The 18963-nt window shown below is 37.8% G+C and overlaps 1 protein-coding gene across 1 annotated transcript in view; it reads left to right on the top strand.

The window, feature by feature from the left end:
• The window catches only part of LOC139711782 (CTD small phosphatase-like protein 2-B), a 63711-nt gene that overhangs the window by 15303 nt on the left and 29445 nt on the right, over positions 1-18963 (top strand). Inside the window, exon 2 of the mRNA XM_071623636.1 lies at positions 16083-16345. Coding sequence (XP_071479737.1) covers positions 16118-16345 — 228 coding nt within the window. The 5' untranslated portion in view covers positions 16083-16117. The remainder of the gene's footprint in view (positions 1-16082; positions 16346-18963) is intronic.

Raw genomic sequence — 18963 nt, 5'->3', positions numbered from 1 at the left:
TACAAATTATTCATTAAACATCAACCAAGGAGCAATGTAAATACTCTTTCAGTTCTCTCACAGTTCCCAGGAGTTGATAATAATACACCTTGACATCATGATCTCCTTCAGTCTTGTCTTAAAAATAAAACTGTCATTTTTATTGTCTTTAAAGAACCCTTTAATTGGACGTTTGGTAGCAGGCGACATCAGCCCGAAATTTGAAGAATTCTCAGGCTAAAGATGCATATTAGTCCTGCAATTGCTTTAATTGCAACCACATCTGGTGATGTTCAGCACTTCCTCAGGAGTCAGAGGGCAATTATTTGCCATAGAAACTGAATGAAGACATGAAGACTTGCTTGATCACCACCCGTTGAAGCCCTATGGCTTTGTTGCCAGGCCAGAGACAGTTGTAGGTAACTTGGGTGGTATCAGAGATGACATCAGACCAGCATCTGCACCAACCTGTTTTGGGGTCAAAGCTTTCAAGTTACGGGAGGGAAATGTAGGTTTGTGGGATTTCAGACGCATTGATGGCAGGTTGTTCAAGGGGGCATTTCACACTCTAAAAAAAAAAAATCTGAGTCAGAACTGACCCGGAACTGGGTCCGTTGGGGTCACACACCGTTCCGGGTCAGAAATGACAAGGAATGGGGTCAGATATGACCCCATCCAGAGTCATGATTGGGTCAGGGTGACCCCATTCCGGGTCTTCATGACCAAATTCCAAGTCATCAGGTATGTGACCCCAACGGACCCAGTTCCGGATCAGTTTTGACCCAGATTTTTTTTAGAGTGCATGAAGCGCTTTGTCAGATCTTTTCTTTTTGACAGCTGTTATAAGCTACTAAAATCCTTGCATCTTATTGGCCGAGAGCAAATTTGTCAGACAAATTTGTCAGACAAAACGCTTCATGAAATGCCCCCATGCTAATTGCTATCGTGTTTAGAAGGTCAGGGTATGCGTTGACGGCACTGGTGAGGTGGTGACACTTGTCATCCTTTCCTTCCAGCGTGAGGGAGAGTGATCGAGAGCCAGTGAAGAAGGGTGGACTTCCTTAGCCTATGCTTGGAAGGCTTGCCACAGAGGGCTACCTTGAACATAGCGTTGGCAAGATGGTTATTAAGATGGAAGGCATGATGATAATCTTATAAAGGTTGGGGCTAAGTCGCCAGAAGGTGAAGTACTCCTCTATTGTCTTGAGATGGGTCAGTACTCGGCTGATGTCATCCAAGGACTTTCTATGAGACGTAAAGGCGAGATCATCTCCAAACTTCCGACGTGAAGCGAATGTTATGTCACCATGTATAATTATGTTAAAAAGAGCTCTAGTGGAGTTAGTTTACAGCCACCATTAAGGAGGCCATCATTCAGAGTCCTAACACAGCTGGTCTGGTTACCTAGAGCAATTCTGAATCTGCAAGTGCTGAAGATTAAAGACAAGCAGTGTGAAGTTGTTATAACGCTGCTTTCAGAATGAGGCAGCACTGTACGGATCTCAGAGTCTCCCTTGACATCATATAGGCTAACACATTCACTTCGAAAAATGGTGATAGAATTCATCTACCATATATAATTCATCTGGGTTAACATGAAAAACTTTGGGGCATTATTTTCATTTCAGAGATTTGACGACAGGAAGTGAGGTGGTCCGTTTTGTCCTTTTTCCCCTGCCTCATATTCTTTCTCGCATGAGGGGACTGAAAAGTTTGTATAATATCGCTTTTAGATAATGTAGAACAGGACAGGTAATAGGAATTTTCATTTGTGTCATCATCTAGGATTCAGCCTTTTAATTTAGTAAATCAGAGTGAATATTATGCTGTCAAACATCTCAAGGCAAGTAAGTATAAAATGTTCATATCTAATAATTCCTGATAAACAATCTTGATGTTGGCGTCAATTCAAGCTTTGGTGGATTTTTCCAAATTCCTGGGGAAAAATTCAGATTGAGGTACGCAGCAAATTCAAATGTTTGCATCAAAAAATAAAACAGCTTTTGTTACTAACAACCTTCTGATTTATAATCAGCACACAAATTGATAAACAGTGTATAGTACCTGAGTGACAGAAAAAAAAAAGAAGAAAATGTGTTTATTTCCATGTACACTTTGCCGTTCATATTGTGCAGGGGTATATGAGTGGCATCCATTTTGAAGTTTTGTATTAAGAAGAATATAATAAGATTATAGATAATAGATTTTCTGTTTGTTTCCCTGTTTTGCTATTGGCACTCATCAGATTTGCATTGCACATGCAAAACTGGATAAAAGTGAAGGTATGTGACTGAAAATTCGTCTTCTATTTCTATGCATATTTTTTGCCGTTCATATAGTACATAAGTATGGGAGTGGCGGCCATTTTGAATTGAAAATAAGCTTAAAATTTTAAATGTACCTCTTCAAATGAAAAATTTCTTGCATGTGTAAGTAGAATTATTCAAGGAACAAAAATTTAAAAAACTTTGATGGAATAATCGGTCATAAAATTGACATAACTGGGATTATCATGGCCAAATTAGCATATATGGCGGCCATTTTGGATTTTTGCATTTTGCCGAAAATGCTCAAGGTTACGCGAGTGGCATCAATCGGATTTGGAATCAGCACCCTCGAATTGACAAGAAACCATCAAAAAACATTGTATATATCAAAAAACAAGGTTAGGTGCACTTTCTATGGAGCCTAGCCTGGACTATCAGTGATGTCAGGACAAGGAGAGACAATCTTTTCAAAAGTCTCTTGTGTGAGGAACCTGTTTTGAATATATTCTGTTAAACAAGGTTTAGAGAATATTATTATGCACGGCTGAATGTCTGTACTCAGTACTTTTTCGTGTGTTCATCACTGGTGCTTGAGAGTTGAAAGCCTCATCCTTCAATAAAAGGGGGATGGGGTAAGAATGTTTATAGTGAAGCTGCGAAGAAACAACTTTATGACACACACCCTAACAAGAGGTTGTGTCAGAACCTGTTTATAGATCAGAATGGGTTTGCTTCCAGTATCGTAATGACATAATGCAATCTAGGTATAGGCCTCGAGGCCTAATGTTTGACTGATGATTAAGCAAGAGATGTCAGATAGTTCTTTTTTATTGCATTCACTCTGTTTTCAAGTTTAGCAAAAAAAGCTGCTGAAAACTGCTTTATAATAGTGGCGAGCCAATGGAGTAAAATGGAGTCAAAAGGGGCCTGAGCTTTCGATCCTAACAGACTTGTTTTCAAGTTTAGTTAAAAACTTAATCATGTGCTATATACAGTACAGCTACTTTGTGTAATCCCCCCTCAAAAACAACAACTTATGTTAGAAAGAAAAAGTGTTACATACATGTACTGCATACTACTGCAGACCGTTTCTTTTATGTTTAGCTGCTGGCTTAGTCTCTTTCTTCTTTTTTTTTCTAGAAGTTTAGTCCTGTCTAATCGATTGTTGACAGAAACAACTAATGGATGGCTTAAGAGGAACAAAGCTGGAGTTGATACATTTCTGTTTCTCAAAATAAAGTATATATCTTATAACTAAAAAATGCTTTGTGGGTGATGAGGATTGTGCAAACATCTTTAAAAAGATGGCATGACCGAGAGATCATCTCACGCTGCCTTCGCATTGCTGTGGCAGTGGTCTAGAGATGGGGACAGGAAAGCGAGTCTTCCTGTCCGGAAGAAGACAGCAGGAGCAGCGTCTGAAGTTGAGCCATCTCGGAGCGCGCCCCTCCTCGAGACTTTTAAAGCGTGATTTGTGCCATCTTGTCCTCTTACAATCCTCCCCCTTTCCTGCCCCTCCTGTCATTGTTGATGTCTCAAAAAAACTAGTTCTTCTCTTTATTTTCTTGTGCATAAGAAAAGTAAATAAATGCATTATTTCAGGATAAACCCTGGAGAAACATGAAATGTCTGTAGGCATTCATTTAGAATGTCTGTAAATGATTTTTCTGTGAGATTTTACATACATTTCTTGCATTTTTTGTATGCTTATTGTCTCCTTGAAAATAATGAAATGAAATAAAAATGTAATGAAATTCATCCCCCTCACACATTTTTTTTTTTTTTGGGGGGGGGGGGTGGGGATGGGGACAGGGTGGGGTGGGGGTAGTTAAAGAAGGTGATAGAATTTCCTAAAACTGTTAGGTAAAGTTAATTATGTTGCCCTTTAAAAGCAAGTGATGAAACTGGAAGGAGCAATGATATGCATGTGTAAGTATATTAACAACATACTCAGAATTCTTTAATTAGGCACAGAAAAGGGTGAGCTTTGATACAGATGGACAGTTAGAGAAAAAGAATATGATTCATGTATCAAAAGAGGCAAAAATGGTGCCGCCAAGTTGTGCTTATTTTATTATTTGTAAAGTAGTATGGATGCACACTATGATTTGGTATTTTATCAAGGGAACCCTGCTTTATTTGGCAAAGGTCAGATGAGGTCATCCTTGTGTAGAATCAAATTGAATTCCTTGATGTGATGGGTAGCCTTTTTGAGAGCAGGCACTGGACTGGTCTTTTCAAGTCACATGCTCAGGAGTGTGTTCTTGGTATCTTTCAACCTGGTAGGTACATTGTACAAGTACATTTTATGTGAATGCATGCCAGGAGCCAAAGTGCTGAAAATGCGTGTAGTGTGTGCATAGATGCGGCCTGTGTTGAATGGCATTTGGACCATTGCCAATCGACCTGTCAAATCCACTACCGGTGCTATTTACTGACGCGTGCTTTTCTTATTTGTTTTGTTTTGTTTTGTACTCGTTGGCGCTTCCGCGCTGTACCGCGGCCCAGCGTGTCATCAGAATCATACCAGCATAACTGTGAATGAATGGAGGGAATTGAAAGAAATACAAGTTGCAGTGCATTTGGCAGCTCTCATGATCCAGACAAGACTATTACGAGCTTACATTGTACCTCAGTGCACATATTCCTACCTACATGTACATTGTATGCTGTATTCTAACCATTCAAGGGGCTCTCCTGCAGCATGCCAAGTGTAGTGCTTTGCAGCAGTGTGGCTTACAGTATACTATTGCACTGCCTGCTTTTCAACTTCTGGGGAATAAACTCATGTACTGCAGACCAATTGAGACATACATTGTAGTGTTGTATTCCATTTGTCCTATATGTCTGGCTATTGTACATTATAAATTGCAGCATTTTGTATTATTTTTTTATTCAATAGCTGTTATGGACACAATATAGATGTGACCACTAGATTAATAGTCTGCTCTTTAATTCTAAGCTGGTGTTTATGTGTGGAGACATCTTTTAGATTGTTGTTTCAAACTGTGGTCGTGGCTATCTGCAGAAAAGATTACCTTAGTCCAAAATATGACTGCTACTCCAGCTGTGTGTTGGAAATATGTGGTATTGTGGTTTTGTGGTTTGCTCAGTACTTTTTGACTAATTGCCCTTGAGAAAATTTATTTGTTGGCAAAGCATGTTGAGTATGAGTCAGCAGGTCAAAGGTTATGTGAAGATCTACTCTTCCCCCTCCCCCCTACCCTTTATAATAATATTGTTGACCTACTCGGTGTAGTAGTCACTGCCTTGTATAAAATTGAAGCACTTGAGTAAAGCTGTGTGTATGATCCCATGGCCCGTTTAACATCAACAGGATTTATTCAGGTCACAACCTTGGAAGTACAATACTAACAGAAGTTTCCGCCCCATGTCAGATTTTTTTTTTTTGCTACACATAACTGGCTGGAGCATTTGTGCTCGTATGAGTAGATGTAAAGTAAGTGTGTCATATCGAAATCAAACTGTATTGTTCATGTCATGATGTGTCTATCATTTGTATTGAAGTGTACAGTTGTTTTCATAAAATTGCCTTCATCTTTCTTTCCCCTCCCCCCTTCTGAATAACTGATGTTAGATCAGGGTTTGAATGATACTAATTATGCCATCAATCTGGATTGAACATCCCACAATGCTAATGTTTTATTTGTACATGCAGGCCTTGCTAGTGTTTAAAGGGATGGTATAGTACTGGTTGCGATGAGGATTCAGCTTTAACTTTTTGTGAGATAGTTAGAAACCACTTTAAGGAATGTTAAAGAGCATACAATTATAAGAGGAATTTAACATTTATTTGAGGAAAAGCAGTTTTGAGATGGCTGAGATATCCAAAAACAAAGTAAAACAAAGCCATCCCAATAAAAGGTGAGTTCCACCTTTTCTTAGGATACCTTTGTTTTGGATATGTCCGCCATTTCAAAACCAATCTTCATCAAATAAACTTTGATTTCCTCTGAGAATTACAGCATATGCTCATCTCGTCTAAAAAATTATCATTTAAAAAAAAATGTTGAAAATCTGAAGCCCCATCTGAACCAAAAACTATACCATTCCTTTAAGGTGTAATGTTATTCAAAATCATTTCATTCTGAAACTAATATGAGAATTATTCATACATTATGTCTCATCGTGTGTATGTGATATTCAGCTTTAGGTATTGAAATTGATTGACTCACCATGTGATACTGAGATGTCTCAACATTTTCCAGTGATTTTATGAGCTTAGCATCAGTGATCATACAAGCAGTGTTTGTTTTGTTGTTGTTGTTGTTGTTGTTTTTTTTTTTTTGGGGGGGGGGGGAGGATGCAGTGACATTTTTGATTGTCTTATTCTGTCCAAATGGACAATGAAGAGAATTCAGTTGAGTGTTGTGCAGGCATTCAATGTTTTGCTATTAGATTCTTTTACTTTGTTATATTTTTGTGTTCAGTTCCATTGTTTTATCAAAACAAATATAATTCAGTGATGATACAGACTTAAAGAGAGTAAAACAAAGGAGTTATTTGCTTGTACTTGCCGTTTTGTGCATTAAAAATGCATTATCCCTAGAGTCTTTGAGCGAATATCAAAGTACAAGTACAATGTATCACTGAGTTTTGCTTGAAAGTACACACTGAGTTTTGCTTGAATGTACACTAGGTTATCAAAGTAGGATATTTGCCAAGACTGAATTCTGTTGTGATATCTCTCACCATAGAGAAACATTTGTGTGTGCATAAACGTGTGGATTATCCATATTGTTTTCCATTTGTCATTTCTGCCAAAATTATACATTCAGCGTGTAATTTTGTGAATGTGATCTGAGATTAAAATGATTGCATACTCTCAGAATGGTAGAAAAGATTTGCACAGCTTTGTTGTTTTCCTCTGGTAATGCATGTATTTATAAATTCTAGCATTACAGAGCAAAGAGAGAGAGGGAGGGAGAGAAGAACAAAACTATAGAAAGTCTGTTCATTGATTCTAGTAAGGAAGAAGATCAATGTATTGAAGCCAAATTTCAAGTTTTACTGCCATGTATATCTAATAGGCCAGCGGGTATTGATGCAAGATTTCAAAGCTTTAACCATGATTTCTTGTTTGCTACAGTAGCTGCGGACATTTTTTCTGGATTGCCCTAAATATTAAAGATACTGCTCTCATTCATCAAAAGGGAAGGGGATAGGTGTCTGTAATAGAGAGCTAAAGTGTATTGTAACTTGAAATGACTGTACATTGTGTAAACATTTCACAACAATGGATTTGTGATGACCTTGTTGCTCTTGATTGACATATGAAATGAATGCTGCTTACAGCTGCCAGAAAAGGCCATTCCAGGCATTCTAAGAATGTGAAGAGAAAATCAACTGCTTCTCTCATATTTTCAGCATGTTAAAACCGTAGAGAGTCCGAGCATGCTGTTGGAATGATCACATAACATGTTAACAACAACAACATGTAGTAACATAAAAATTGAAGAGTTGGTGAAAAGGGCTGAGACTGCGAACAGCCTTGTGACAATTTTTTCTTCTTTTTTTTTTTTGGGGGGGGGGGAATGAATATTAAATTACATGTACGTGTAAGTTGTCTTTTTTTTTGTGCAACCATGCAAGAAAAGAGGAGTCTACACGATTGTCAAGGAGAGGCCACAGAAGTGAATTACGTCTACAATTTGTCTGCCATATCTGATCAAACAATAGTTTGTCCACAATTCGTGGACACTCATTTTCCACGCTCCACATGCTAATATCTGAAAGAATCTTTCAACATCTTTGAACAGATTTGTATGATTCATCTTTGTAGTTATGGTAAGAGAGTGTTTGCTCTGTCTTTTTTTTCACCCCTCCATCAACCCCCCCCCCCCTTTATGTAGCTGCTCTGAAATAGAATGTGATATAGGGATTGACTCTAGGGACTTTTCTATCGAAATACAGAACTTCTATGAAAACTTAGAACTTGTACACATTACTAATACATTTTATGTATTCTCCTCTAACAAGTCATAGTGACCAGGTGAGTTCCTGGCCTGTGCTGGCCGCACGCTTACACTCCCAGCTCCCCAGCTGCTTGGGATGGGAATGAAAGTGGCCAGCCGCTGCTGCCGCCGATGTGGTGGTATCTGTTGAATAACTTTGCATTATTTATGAAATGGAAGTCTAGAGAGCGCGGAGAAGCCAGGAATGAGCCCAAAATAGCCCGGTCTTGCTGTTAGAGTAATTTTCCCTCGCAGAGCATGTACGCTCATCCCACACAGATTTTATTTTTTCCTCCTCTCTCTCTGTCTTTCTCCCCTGTCATGTGTTGTCCTGCGTGGCCATGCAGCGATGAAGATTGGATAAATTGACAGGTTCTATCTTGCTCTCTGAAAATCATGCACATTTGCACAGAAGTATTGGATGTGTAGAGAAGAGGCATATGTATCAATCCTTTCATTTTTTCCCCCTGCTTTTTTCGTTTAATGTAATGTTGTGACAGGAATGATCACTACCAGATGTATACTGATAGAAGTGGCAGGACTCAGGAATTGATGCATGAATAAATGTGGCAGATCTCAAACACACATTTTCATGTTTTAAAAGATCACAGAAGAAAAAACAGTTCTATACAGTACATCCAGGAAACCTTTGGAAGTGTTCTTCTTCCGTTCGTTTTTTTTTTTTTTTCCTTTCTTCAATGAATTGGTCATATGTGTAGTGCTTGTGACATATGCATTACATATTTGTCTGAAGTGTGATCAGCTCTGAGTCTGTTTTTTTTTTTCCCTTTTTTTTTAAGGGGTGATTGCAAATCCAGACTTGCAATGCAAAGTTAAGAAGGAAATTTTATTCTTGATGATTACTTGGTTTCAAACATTTCCAGCTGGGTCAGTTGTCCATTTAGTTTGTTTCCTTGTAACAGCAGCACAATTCCTAATTTTGGAAAGGACAGGGTACACTGTATGTACAGTAGGTAGGGCCACTACTAACCTACAAAGTTTGTACTTGCCTGCTTGCCCTGGACGACTCAAATTCAGACTCATTCAAGTAGTGCAAAGGACCACTTGATACTTAAATAATACTGCAAATCCAAAAATTTTCATGTGAATAAATTTTACACTCGCTGGGTAAGATCGATCTCGCCAGTTTCTAATTTTGTGGAATCAAAACATAAAATAGTAAGATTGTAACAGCAAAATAATTTGCATACTTTTGCTTTGGGCCTGTCTCGTGTTATGTGAAAAACGCAAAAATTTCCCAATCTGTAAACATTTCTACTTTTATACTGGTATAGGGTCATAGTCCTAATGGCATTTTGGACAAGTACAAACAATACTTTTGTAATACACTCATGGGATATAATTTAGGCAAATTAGCAGAAGGAAGAATTTGTTGATTGCAAAGATATTGATTCAACTGTTTTTACAGTACTTACATTTTGTTATTTCTGATGTAGAAGGTATATTTAAAAAAGAAATGCAGCAAAGGCAAGATTTTGTTCTGCTCTGTTTCAGTATGCTCAGTTTTACGTTGTAGCATGTGGAAGTTTATGTTGGTACACTAGTGTCTATAGGAATGAAAGCCTGGGTCAAACTTGTGTCTACAAGCTTATTTTCATAGTTTCATATCTGCTGAGAAGAAAACCCACCTCAGCACATTGTATGATACAGTATTGATGCCCTTGTAATGTCACACGTACATACGGTTCATGGGTTATACCATCACTGCCGTGTTGACATATTAAAGTACATATGTTTTTAGTGTTGATTACAATGTAGGTGATAGTGAGTCTTGAGTTGTCATGGGCAATGTCTCATGTCTGGATGTCTGCAGGGAATATCCCCGTGTGTCTCCGTCTGGCAGATAAGAAATGATAAGACACTTAATCGATAGTAGGAATAAGTGAATGAATGAATGCTCACGAGTACAAACTGTAGTCCATATGTTTATCGAGTCAGTTTTTTTCTCAAATCAGGACTGTTTTGCGAGTTGTTAAATCTGTTATCTTTGAGTATTGTAATGGACAGAGAAGTGTACCTGTACATGTTGCATGTCAGGATTAGAGGTTAAAGATGGGCCTTCCCTCACGCATTCCTTCCCAAATATATTCCTTCCCATGATATATTCCACCGGAATGACAAGATTTGTAAAGCTATAACATACTGTATCTGTGATATTTGAAGGTTGTTGCATGTAGGTTTGTAGCTGTTAAAATTCAAATAATGCGCCAAATGCTCATCGTAACGTATTCTGTGTACTAGGCACAGCTGCATACATTAATCCTCCTGTGATTGTAATAATTATGATACCTATACTTCGAACAAAAGATATGCATATTAAAGCTGTCAGAAAAGATGAATTCACTAGCTTCTCTTACTTTGTTATTGATGGCAAATAACAACACGCCACTAACATGAACTACTTGTGCAACTAAGTGCATCACACAGGTCTGTAAAACTAGACCAGTAGTTTAATAGATTTGTAATTTTTTTGTACTTACGAAAAAATTATTCAAATCTTAATGGTCAATTTAACTATACAAATAAAGACCCTCTTAAGTTCAAAATTTACTGGAGGTTTCCAAATAGTGTTTTCTTCAATACCTAAGTGGGTCAATCCACGTCAAATCATCCAGTGCTTGTCACCCGACCCCCTCCGATTTTCTTTAAAATCGCACCAAATGTTCCCCAAAGTGTCTGACGGAAAATCCCAAAATATTTTGCCCCAAGGTCAATTGGTTGCTAAGATACAGCCTCACATAGCAACCAATGCGCATTCCAAAATATTAGTTAAAAGAAAATTATGCATTTTTGATCGATTGTGGTAGCATGGATATTTATGCAAAAGTGTTCATTATCTGGAAATTGAGAGAACTTTATAGTCTTTGCAAGAAAAAGTGACTGTGATGCGAAATTGACTTTTCGTTAACGTGCACGAGGTCACCGAAAATGGTGTTAAATGTTAATTTTGAAAATTTCAAAGCATATTCAGAGGCTAATGTCTTCCACATTTCATCACCTCAGGTTCTAAGATATTATGCTGTTGAAGGCTTTGACTTGCTCAGTAATTTTGAAAAAAATCAGCGGATTTGTGCTCACCGTTTTTACGGAGAGCGCCCTCAAAGTTGACAAAAATGAAAAATGTGTCAAATTCAAGGTCACGGATCACCCTTCGTCCCACCTAGGAATGGCATCAATTTTTGTGTATTGATAGACATTTACCTATATTATCTTGGGTTACCAAAGTAATTTTGCTACCGAAATGTTAAATGGTAAATTTACCCCACTGAAAATGGTCTTAAACGACCAAATATCCATGTAATATCACATATTGGGTTTAGAGGACATTTCAAATGTCCATGCTTTCAAGATGAAAAGCCGTAGCCCTGTGATATTTGCTGTAGGGGTAGTCTGTAATATATATATTAGTAATATATACCACAAAACACTTTCATTACATAATCATGACCTTGAAATTTAATCCAAAATTTGATAAAAACAATATGTCGCTCTATTTTCCTCGTTGCACTGCATGTAATATGTGTTTTGAATGACTTTTCACAGAGCAATATTTCAAGAACTATGAAAGCTGACAGCCTACCATATTAAGGTTCTAAACTATTTGTGCTCTTCTTTCAGATTTAGTGTCAATTTGATTATGAATGTTATACCCTTGACCTTGACGTGCTTCTAAAAATAGCTGTAAATTTGTTAACTACAAATTACACACACAACAGGTGTTTTATGGCATAACATACTAGTGATTCTTTCACAAACACAAAAGTTTTTATGGTGTAAATGTTATATACTGGAATTAATCTATATGTGCTTGCAAGATATGTTACAATTAATTACTTTGTTCTGACAATGACCCTCAATTGCAGTCACAAAAGGGTACAGTAATATTTTGTGATTTCGTGTGCATTTCCCATGGAAAACAGTGCTTTTTGGTAAAAGTCATAAAAACTTGACCATTTTCACTATCTATCACTTTGATTGATTAATTCTATTCAAATTATGGTAGAAAAAGTGGACTGTGACAATTTCCAATAAAAAAAAATGCTGTAGAAAATAAAAAACAAAACAAATTTACCAAAAACAAGAAAATATATAGGAATGGAAATGATTTTTGAATTGTCATAAGTTACAGAACAAATCCCCCCAAAAAAGAAGACTCTCAGTGCTTTTAATTTGCTTTTCACAGGCTAGAATAAGAATCTTGTGTAGGGTACAATGTCCATATGTACTTACAGTGTAAATACAGGTCTTTATGGGCAGGAATAGACATTTCTCCTGATTTTGAAGGTCATAAATTCAGGGTCATTGTCAGAACAAAGTAATTAATCGGACATATCTTGCAAGAACCTATAGTTATTCCAGTATATAACATTTACACCATAAAAACTTTTGTGTTTGTGAAAGAATCACTAGTATGTTATGCCATAAAACACCTCTTGTGTGTGTAATTTGTAGTTAACAAATTTACAGCTATTTTTAGAAGCACTTCAAGGTCAAGGGTATAACATTCATAATCAAATTGACACTAAATCAGAAAGAAGAGCACAAATAGTTTAGAACCATAATATGGCAGGCTGTCAGCTTTCATAATTCTTGAAATATTGCTCTGTGAAAAGTCATTCAAAACACATATTACATGCAGTGCAATGAGGAAAATAGAGCGACTTATTGTTTTTATCAAATTTTGGATTAAATTTCAAGGTCATGATTATGTAATGAAAGTGTTTTGTGGTATATATTACTAAAATATGTATTACAGACTACCCCTACAGCAAATATCACAGGGCTACGGCTTTTCATCTTGAAAGCATGGACATTTGAAATGTCCTCTAAACCCAATATGTGATATTACATGGTAATTTGGCCGTTTACGACCATTTTCAGTGGGGTAAATTTACCATTTAACATTTCGGTAGCAAAATTTCTTTGGTAACCCAAGATAATATAGGTAAATGTCTATCAATACACAAAAATTGATGCCATTCCTAGGTGGGACGAAGGGTGATCCGTGACCTTGAATTTGACACATTTTTCATTTTTGTCAACTTTGAGGGCGCTCTCCGTAAAAACGGTGAGCACGAATCCGCTGATTTTTTTCAAAATTACTGAGCAAGTCAAAGCCTTCAAGAGCATAATATCTTAGAACCTGAGGTGATGAAATGTGGAAGATATTAGCCTCCAAATATGCTTTGAAATTTTCAAAATTAACATTTAACACCATTTTCGGTGACCTCGTGCACGTTAACGAAAAGTCAATTTCGCGTCACAGTCACTTTTTCTTGCAAAGACTATAAAGTTCTCTCAATTTCCAGATAATGAACACTTTTGCATAAATATCCATGCTACCACAATCGATCAAATATGCATAATTTTCTTTTAACTAATATTTTGGAATGCGCATTGGTTGCTATGTGAGGCTGTATCTTAGCAACCAATTGACCTTGGGGCAAAATATTTTGGGATTTTCCGTCAGACACTTTGGGGAACATTTGGTGCGATTTTAAAGAAAATCGGAGGGGGTCGGGTGACAACTTTTCTGAAAATTGGATGATTTGACGTGGATTGACCCAAGTGTTCTCACCAATTTTTCAAAAATTTGCATGCAAATGGAATTGGCTGTCTTTAATGATATTTTTGCATGATGTTACATCTGCAAATAGCATCCAACTTGCAAAATTTGTGAAAATGTAAACCTCACAAAATACAGTGGCGGAACCAGGGGGAGCGCACCAGGCGCTTTTCCCTTTATGTTCTTGCTAAAACAAAATAAATAATTAAAAAAAAATGGGGGATGCGTGCGCCCCCTGTTTGTAAAGGTGCCCCCTCTTTATGGAATTCCTGGATCCGCCCCTGAAATACATATATATATATGCTGTTTGCAGTACAGGAACAAAAGAATAAAAAAAGAAATAATGTAAAAGTACATAACTGACATATTAAAGCTCATGCTAAAAAAGAAAGAAAGAAAAAAGCTTGATGCAAGGCAAAGTTACCAAAATATTGATTTAGACTTGTTTGAATATCATGCTCTCATCCCATTCTGACTTGCTTAAGATGGAAAACACAAACAAGCAAGTGTGAGACACACCATCTTCAATAACCTAGTGTACCAGCCCACATGGTTCTTACATCTGCAAGATATTTGCACAGATGAGAGACTGCTGGTAAATTCAGCTCCTGCCAGAAATGTATTTGTGCAGTGCATGTCATGACGGGAAGAATGGGATCGACCTCTGTGCCACTAAACTGTTTGCTGTCATGCGACTGGAATTGAGCTTGACCTTAACCTTTGACCTCCCACTGCTAACAGGGCCTGGGGACTGCTTGACAACGGCAGCAATGCAGTTGTATCCAGTCAGTCAGTCACTGGGGTTAGTCTTCTGCAACAGGCTGCTGAAGGGTTTATTCTTGGAGCAGGCAGAGTGCCTTAGTAATTTGGGATGACACTTACATTCTGTCTGATTAATGGCCAAGGTCGTACTGTGCTTGATTCGGTAGCTGCCTGCCACAGGATATGCACAAAGTGTTTGCGGGTGCAAGACAGAGGGACGGTTCCTAATAACCCCCAAGTTCACTGATACAAGTCTTGACATGTTTTTGATGTGTGCTAGCTCGTCAGTCTTTCGTCAAACCGTGAGGAAAACTGTACTTTCCCTGCATAAATTTCAACATTTTAACGAAATGCAATAGAGATGGCTGCAAGTGAAGGAAATGGGGAGAAACTGCGTGTCAAATCTTGTAAACAATTCGTAAAGAGAGATTGTATGATGTGTGTATTGTATTTGTGAATGCGTGTGTATTGTTAAAAGGAATGGAGCTACATATTACAATGTATTTATTGTATGCACTTGTTCCATTCAAATGTAAATGTACATGACCTACCAAGGCAATGGCAGACTTGTGGTGAAGTTTAGACTTGTGGGTGAGGTGTTTTTTAAAGTGGACCTTTCGGATGGTTATTACTTATTTTGTGTAAATGAGAAGAGAATGTGAGCACTTGGCTGCAAGACCCAAGGTTGGTATGATGAACAGGTACCAAAAATTGGAAAGGAAACCCAGAGATAAATCTTGTAGGGAGTGAGTAGTACCTGTGATGGCAAATTTCCCTTCAAAAGGTCTTTCTTTTGCAAATTGTTACGTGTAAGTCCTCGATATTTTAGCCCTGAGATATCATTTACTAAACAGAAAATGTGTCTGATAAGTTTGATATGAATCTCCCTTTTACTTAGTTGTATGGTACCATGATAACTCTATCTTCTTTCATAGAACCCTTGATTTATTTTACAGTTATTGAGTACCCATGGTCTATATTTCATGAGTGCTCTTGATGTAACCAGACTTTTCAACTGTGTGTATAGAGATGTCAAATCAGGTACATGTATATGGGAGGAAGCCCCAAGCAGTTTGCTCAATTTTCGGATGTGGCTATTCTTGAATGCTTGTTCAAGTATGGAACTGGGATATTACAGCATTTATTACTATGAGGACTATTTGATGTTATGATTGACAGGTGTGAGAATCTTACAAAAGTCTCTGAAAAGGGTTTACATTTGGATTGGATGGTTTTACTGAGTTGTGTAAATACCAAGGTTACGACATCACTCAAAATACTGAAGGTTAGACAGGACACTCAGCAAGTATGTCTGCCGCTTGCCCAAATGTCTATTTGGGCGAGGGCCTATACAAGTAGGTGAGTGCTGCAAGGGCCACTGGGGCAAGTGACCATTCATTATGCCTGCCTGACAGTGAGTTTTTATGCCCGGGCAAATGAGCAAATGGGTTTTGTGGCACCGTAGTGATGAAGATACAATTAAGATATTTGAATCTTTCATTCCCTGTGTAGGAACGATGCACTGATGTAGGCCGGTCTTGACAAGGATGTCACGACACCGCCGTAGAAGTCGCAACAGGAATGCCAGCAGCAGTAGTAGCAGCAGCAACAAGAACAGCCACAGCGTCTCAAATTATACCACCAGCAGCAGCAGTAGCAGCCGAACAACTCGCAGGCGCGTAAACGTGATGCCAGAGGGCGTGACCACGAACGGAGCTACGACAATATCGGTGTCGCACACCAACGGCGACTGTTGTGCCGGCACAACGCCAGTGGTGAGTCCCCACGCAGCTTTCAATCTTTTGTGCTCTGATGTCAGCTGTGGAGATCAAAACGTTAGATATGATGATGCAAGGAATAAAGCAGAACAGGGATGTAGTTGTTATAGATGCTATGAAACAATCATGCTCATAGAGCAAAGAAGCTATGAAACAATCATGCTCATAGAGCAAGGGACCATTCGTGACTAATGCTTATCTCCCTAGATTTCAGTGACTGTTGGGGCTGTAGGCAAACATATGTTGTCAGCTTTCTTTGTGACAGGTTTCCCTAGGAGTTTGCAACGACTTTTGCTTCAGAGATTTGTCACCCTTATACCAGTTCATGCTTCAACCTTTTTGTGGTGCCTGGAGCAGTTCGTTTTCAGCTTGACCATGGATCTTGCTGCCACAGGAACTTGAAGATTTCTTGAGATGAACCTTTCTGAGACACTAAGTCTTTCTTTTTTTTATCTGTTTCCATACAGGAATTAAATGATGATTACTTTTTAAGGGACATGAGGGCAAAGATCAAGGGTAAATTTTTTTGAGATTTTACACTTATTCTATAATAGGAGTTCTTTCATTTAGCATTGAAACCCTGGGTTTGTCTTGTTCTCCAGACTGTTGATGGAAGTGAGTAGCAATTGCTGGTGCAGGGGAACCTTGCTTTAATGACTTAAAAAAAAGAAGAAGAAATGACATTTAACTTGTGTTCGGTTTCACACTATATCAGGGTGCAAAACAAAGAAATATGAAGGGTTGGGACTTGCAAAATCACCTTGTCAAGAGGATTTTGTTACATCTGTCCTCTTTTTAATGATGTTCCACTGAAAACTTCAAACATAATGCCCATCCCCAAGTGTGATGATTATTTATTTATTTATTTATTCAGTTATTTATTTATTTATTTATCTATCTATTTATCTATTCATTTACTTATTTATTTATTTATTTATTTGTTTATTCATTTTTGTTTTGTAATAGTTTTTCACCAGTGTATTAAACATTCGCCTCTTTACTCACCAATGAATGGATGGTTATTCAGGACCTCTTTATCCCCAAACCCTGCCCACTTTGGCCCGAATTCACAAAGGTGGTTTAAACTTAAAAACCGTGGTACAAATTTAGGCCATGGTCTGGAATGAGTGTGAAATAGGCGTGCCTTTGACAAATGTGCACTTGTTACTGGACTTCTGTTGGCATACATAATCTGCGATCATATTTCCAGAGGAGAAATTTGCATAAACCATGGTTTAAATTTAAACCACCTTCGTGAATTCAGGCCCTAGTGTTTGATGCACACAATCATAATGGCTGTACAAATGAATTCATTTTGTGTATATCCTCTGTCTAGTTTGGAATTCCCTGACTCCACTACATGAAGCCACAGTGGCAAATGGACTCGCAAGTTTTTTCTTCATGCATTTTCTGCAGTGTAAAAATGTACACCTATTTTTCATCTATATCAGTTGGTTATTTGCCATTGTGAAATGACCCCATGTAGAAATTATCTTTATGTAGGTGATTTGACTGGCAGGATTAAAACCTTAATTATCAGTTTTTTGTTTAAATCATAATGACACTTTTTTTTTGGGGGGGGGGGGGGAATTGCATATCAACATCCTGGATAAAAATGTACACTGATATCAGTAGCACTTTCATGAGACATTAATATAAGATTTGCGATGACTTCTATTCATTATGAATGCACTTTTCTCTGCATGAATTGCCATTGTCAAAGAAAAAAAGAAAAAATCACCCAGAAATCGATAAAAACTGCACACAATTATGGCACGGTTAACACTTGTTGTACAGTATGGTTGCACAATATGTACAATGTAGGCAAAACTGCGAAGGAATGGCATGCATGAAGGCAATGCGGGGATACACAGTGACTGCGGCTTTACATTTGCTCAGCTGTGTTTTACGCTGGGGCTGCCTCCCTATTGACACCTGTTCATTCATGACTCAAACAACAATGCCTGTGTCATAGCAATCTAGTTGCTCAAGCAGATACCAGCAGTATTTTCACGCACGTCCGCAGGCAAAAAAAAAAAGGAAAAAAATGCAACTACTTGAGCCAGCCACTGTTCACTACTTCGTGTACAAGGAGGGGTTTTGTTTCTTGCTTTGTTTTTATTGGGTGTATTCTTGCATCTTGCAATGAGTGTCGTACACAATTTATGGGGTGACAATCACATGAATGATTTTGTGATGTGGGAATCTTCAATGTGAAGGAAGGCAATGCAAGCATGACCATAGAAATAGGTTATGAATGTGGTTTGCTCATAAAAGGTAAAACATGATTTATTTCCCCCATGCAACATTTCTCATTGCTAATTAAGTTTCATAAAATAGCACAAAGACTCCCTCATTTGAGTTTTTTTTTTTTTTTTTTTTTTTTTTTTTGGGGGGGGGGGGGGGACTTGTAACATTTAATTTTGTGGCAGAATCATCAGTAACCTCTGCAGATCACTATATATTTATAAGTGATCCTTAAGATGCCAACACATTTTTGTTGATTAATTAGAAGTCAGTACTGTAAAACATATTTTCGCGGCATGAAATTTTCATGAATTGGAGCCGACGGCCTTTTTCGCGGCATGAAATATTCGCAAGTTGCCTCTAACATT

This window comes from Diadema antillarum, unplaced genomic scaffold (assembly GCF_040938485.1).
Source record: "Diadema antillarum isolate AM-2024a unplaced genomic scaffold, OU_Dant_1.0 seq00001702_RagTag, whole genome shotgun sequence".
Classification (NCBI taxonomy): Eukaryota; Metazoa; Echinodermata; class Echinoidea; order Diadematoida; family Diadematidae; genus Diadema; species Diadema antillarum.
Note: the sequence above shows the minus strand (reverse complement) of the source record. Positions and strands in the feature narration are given on the sequence as shown.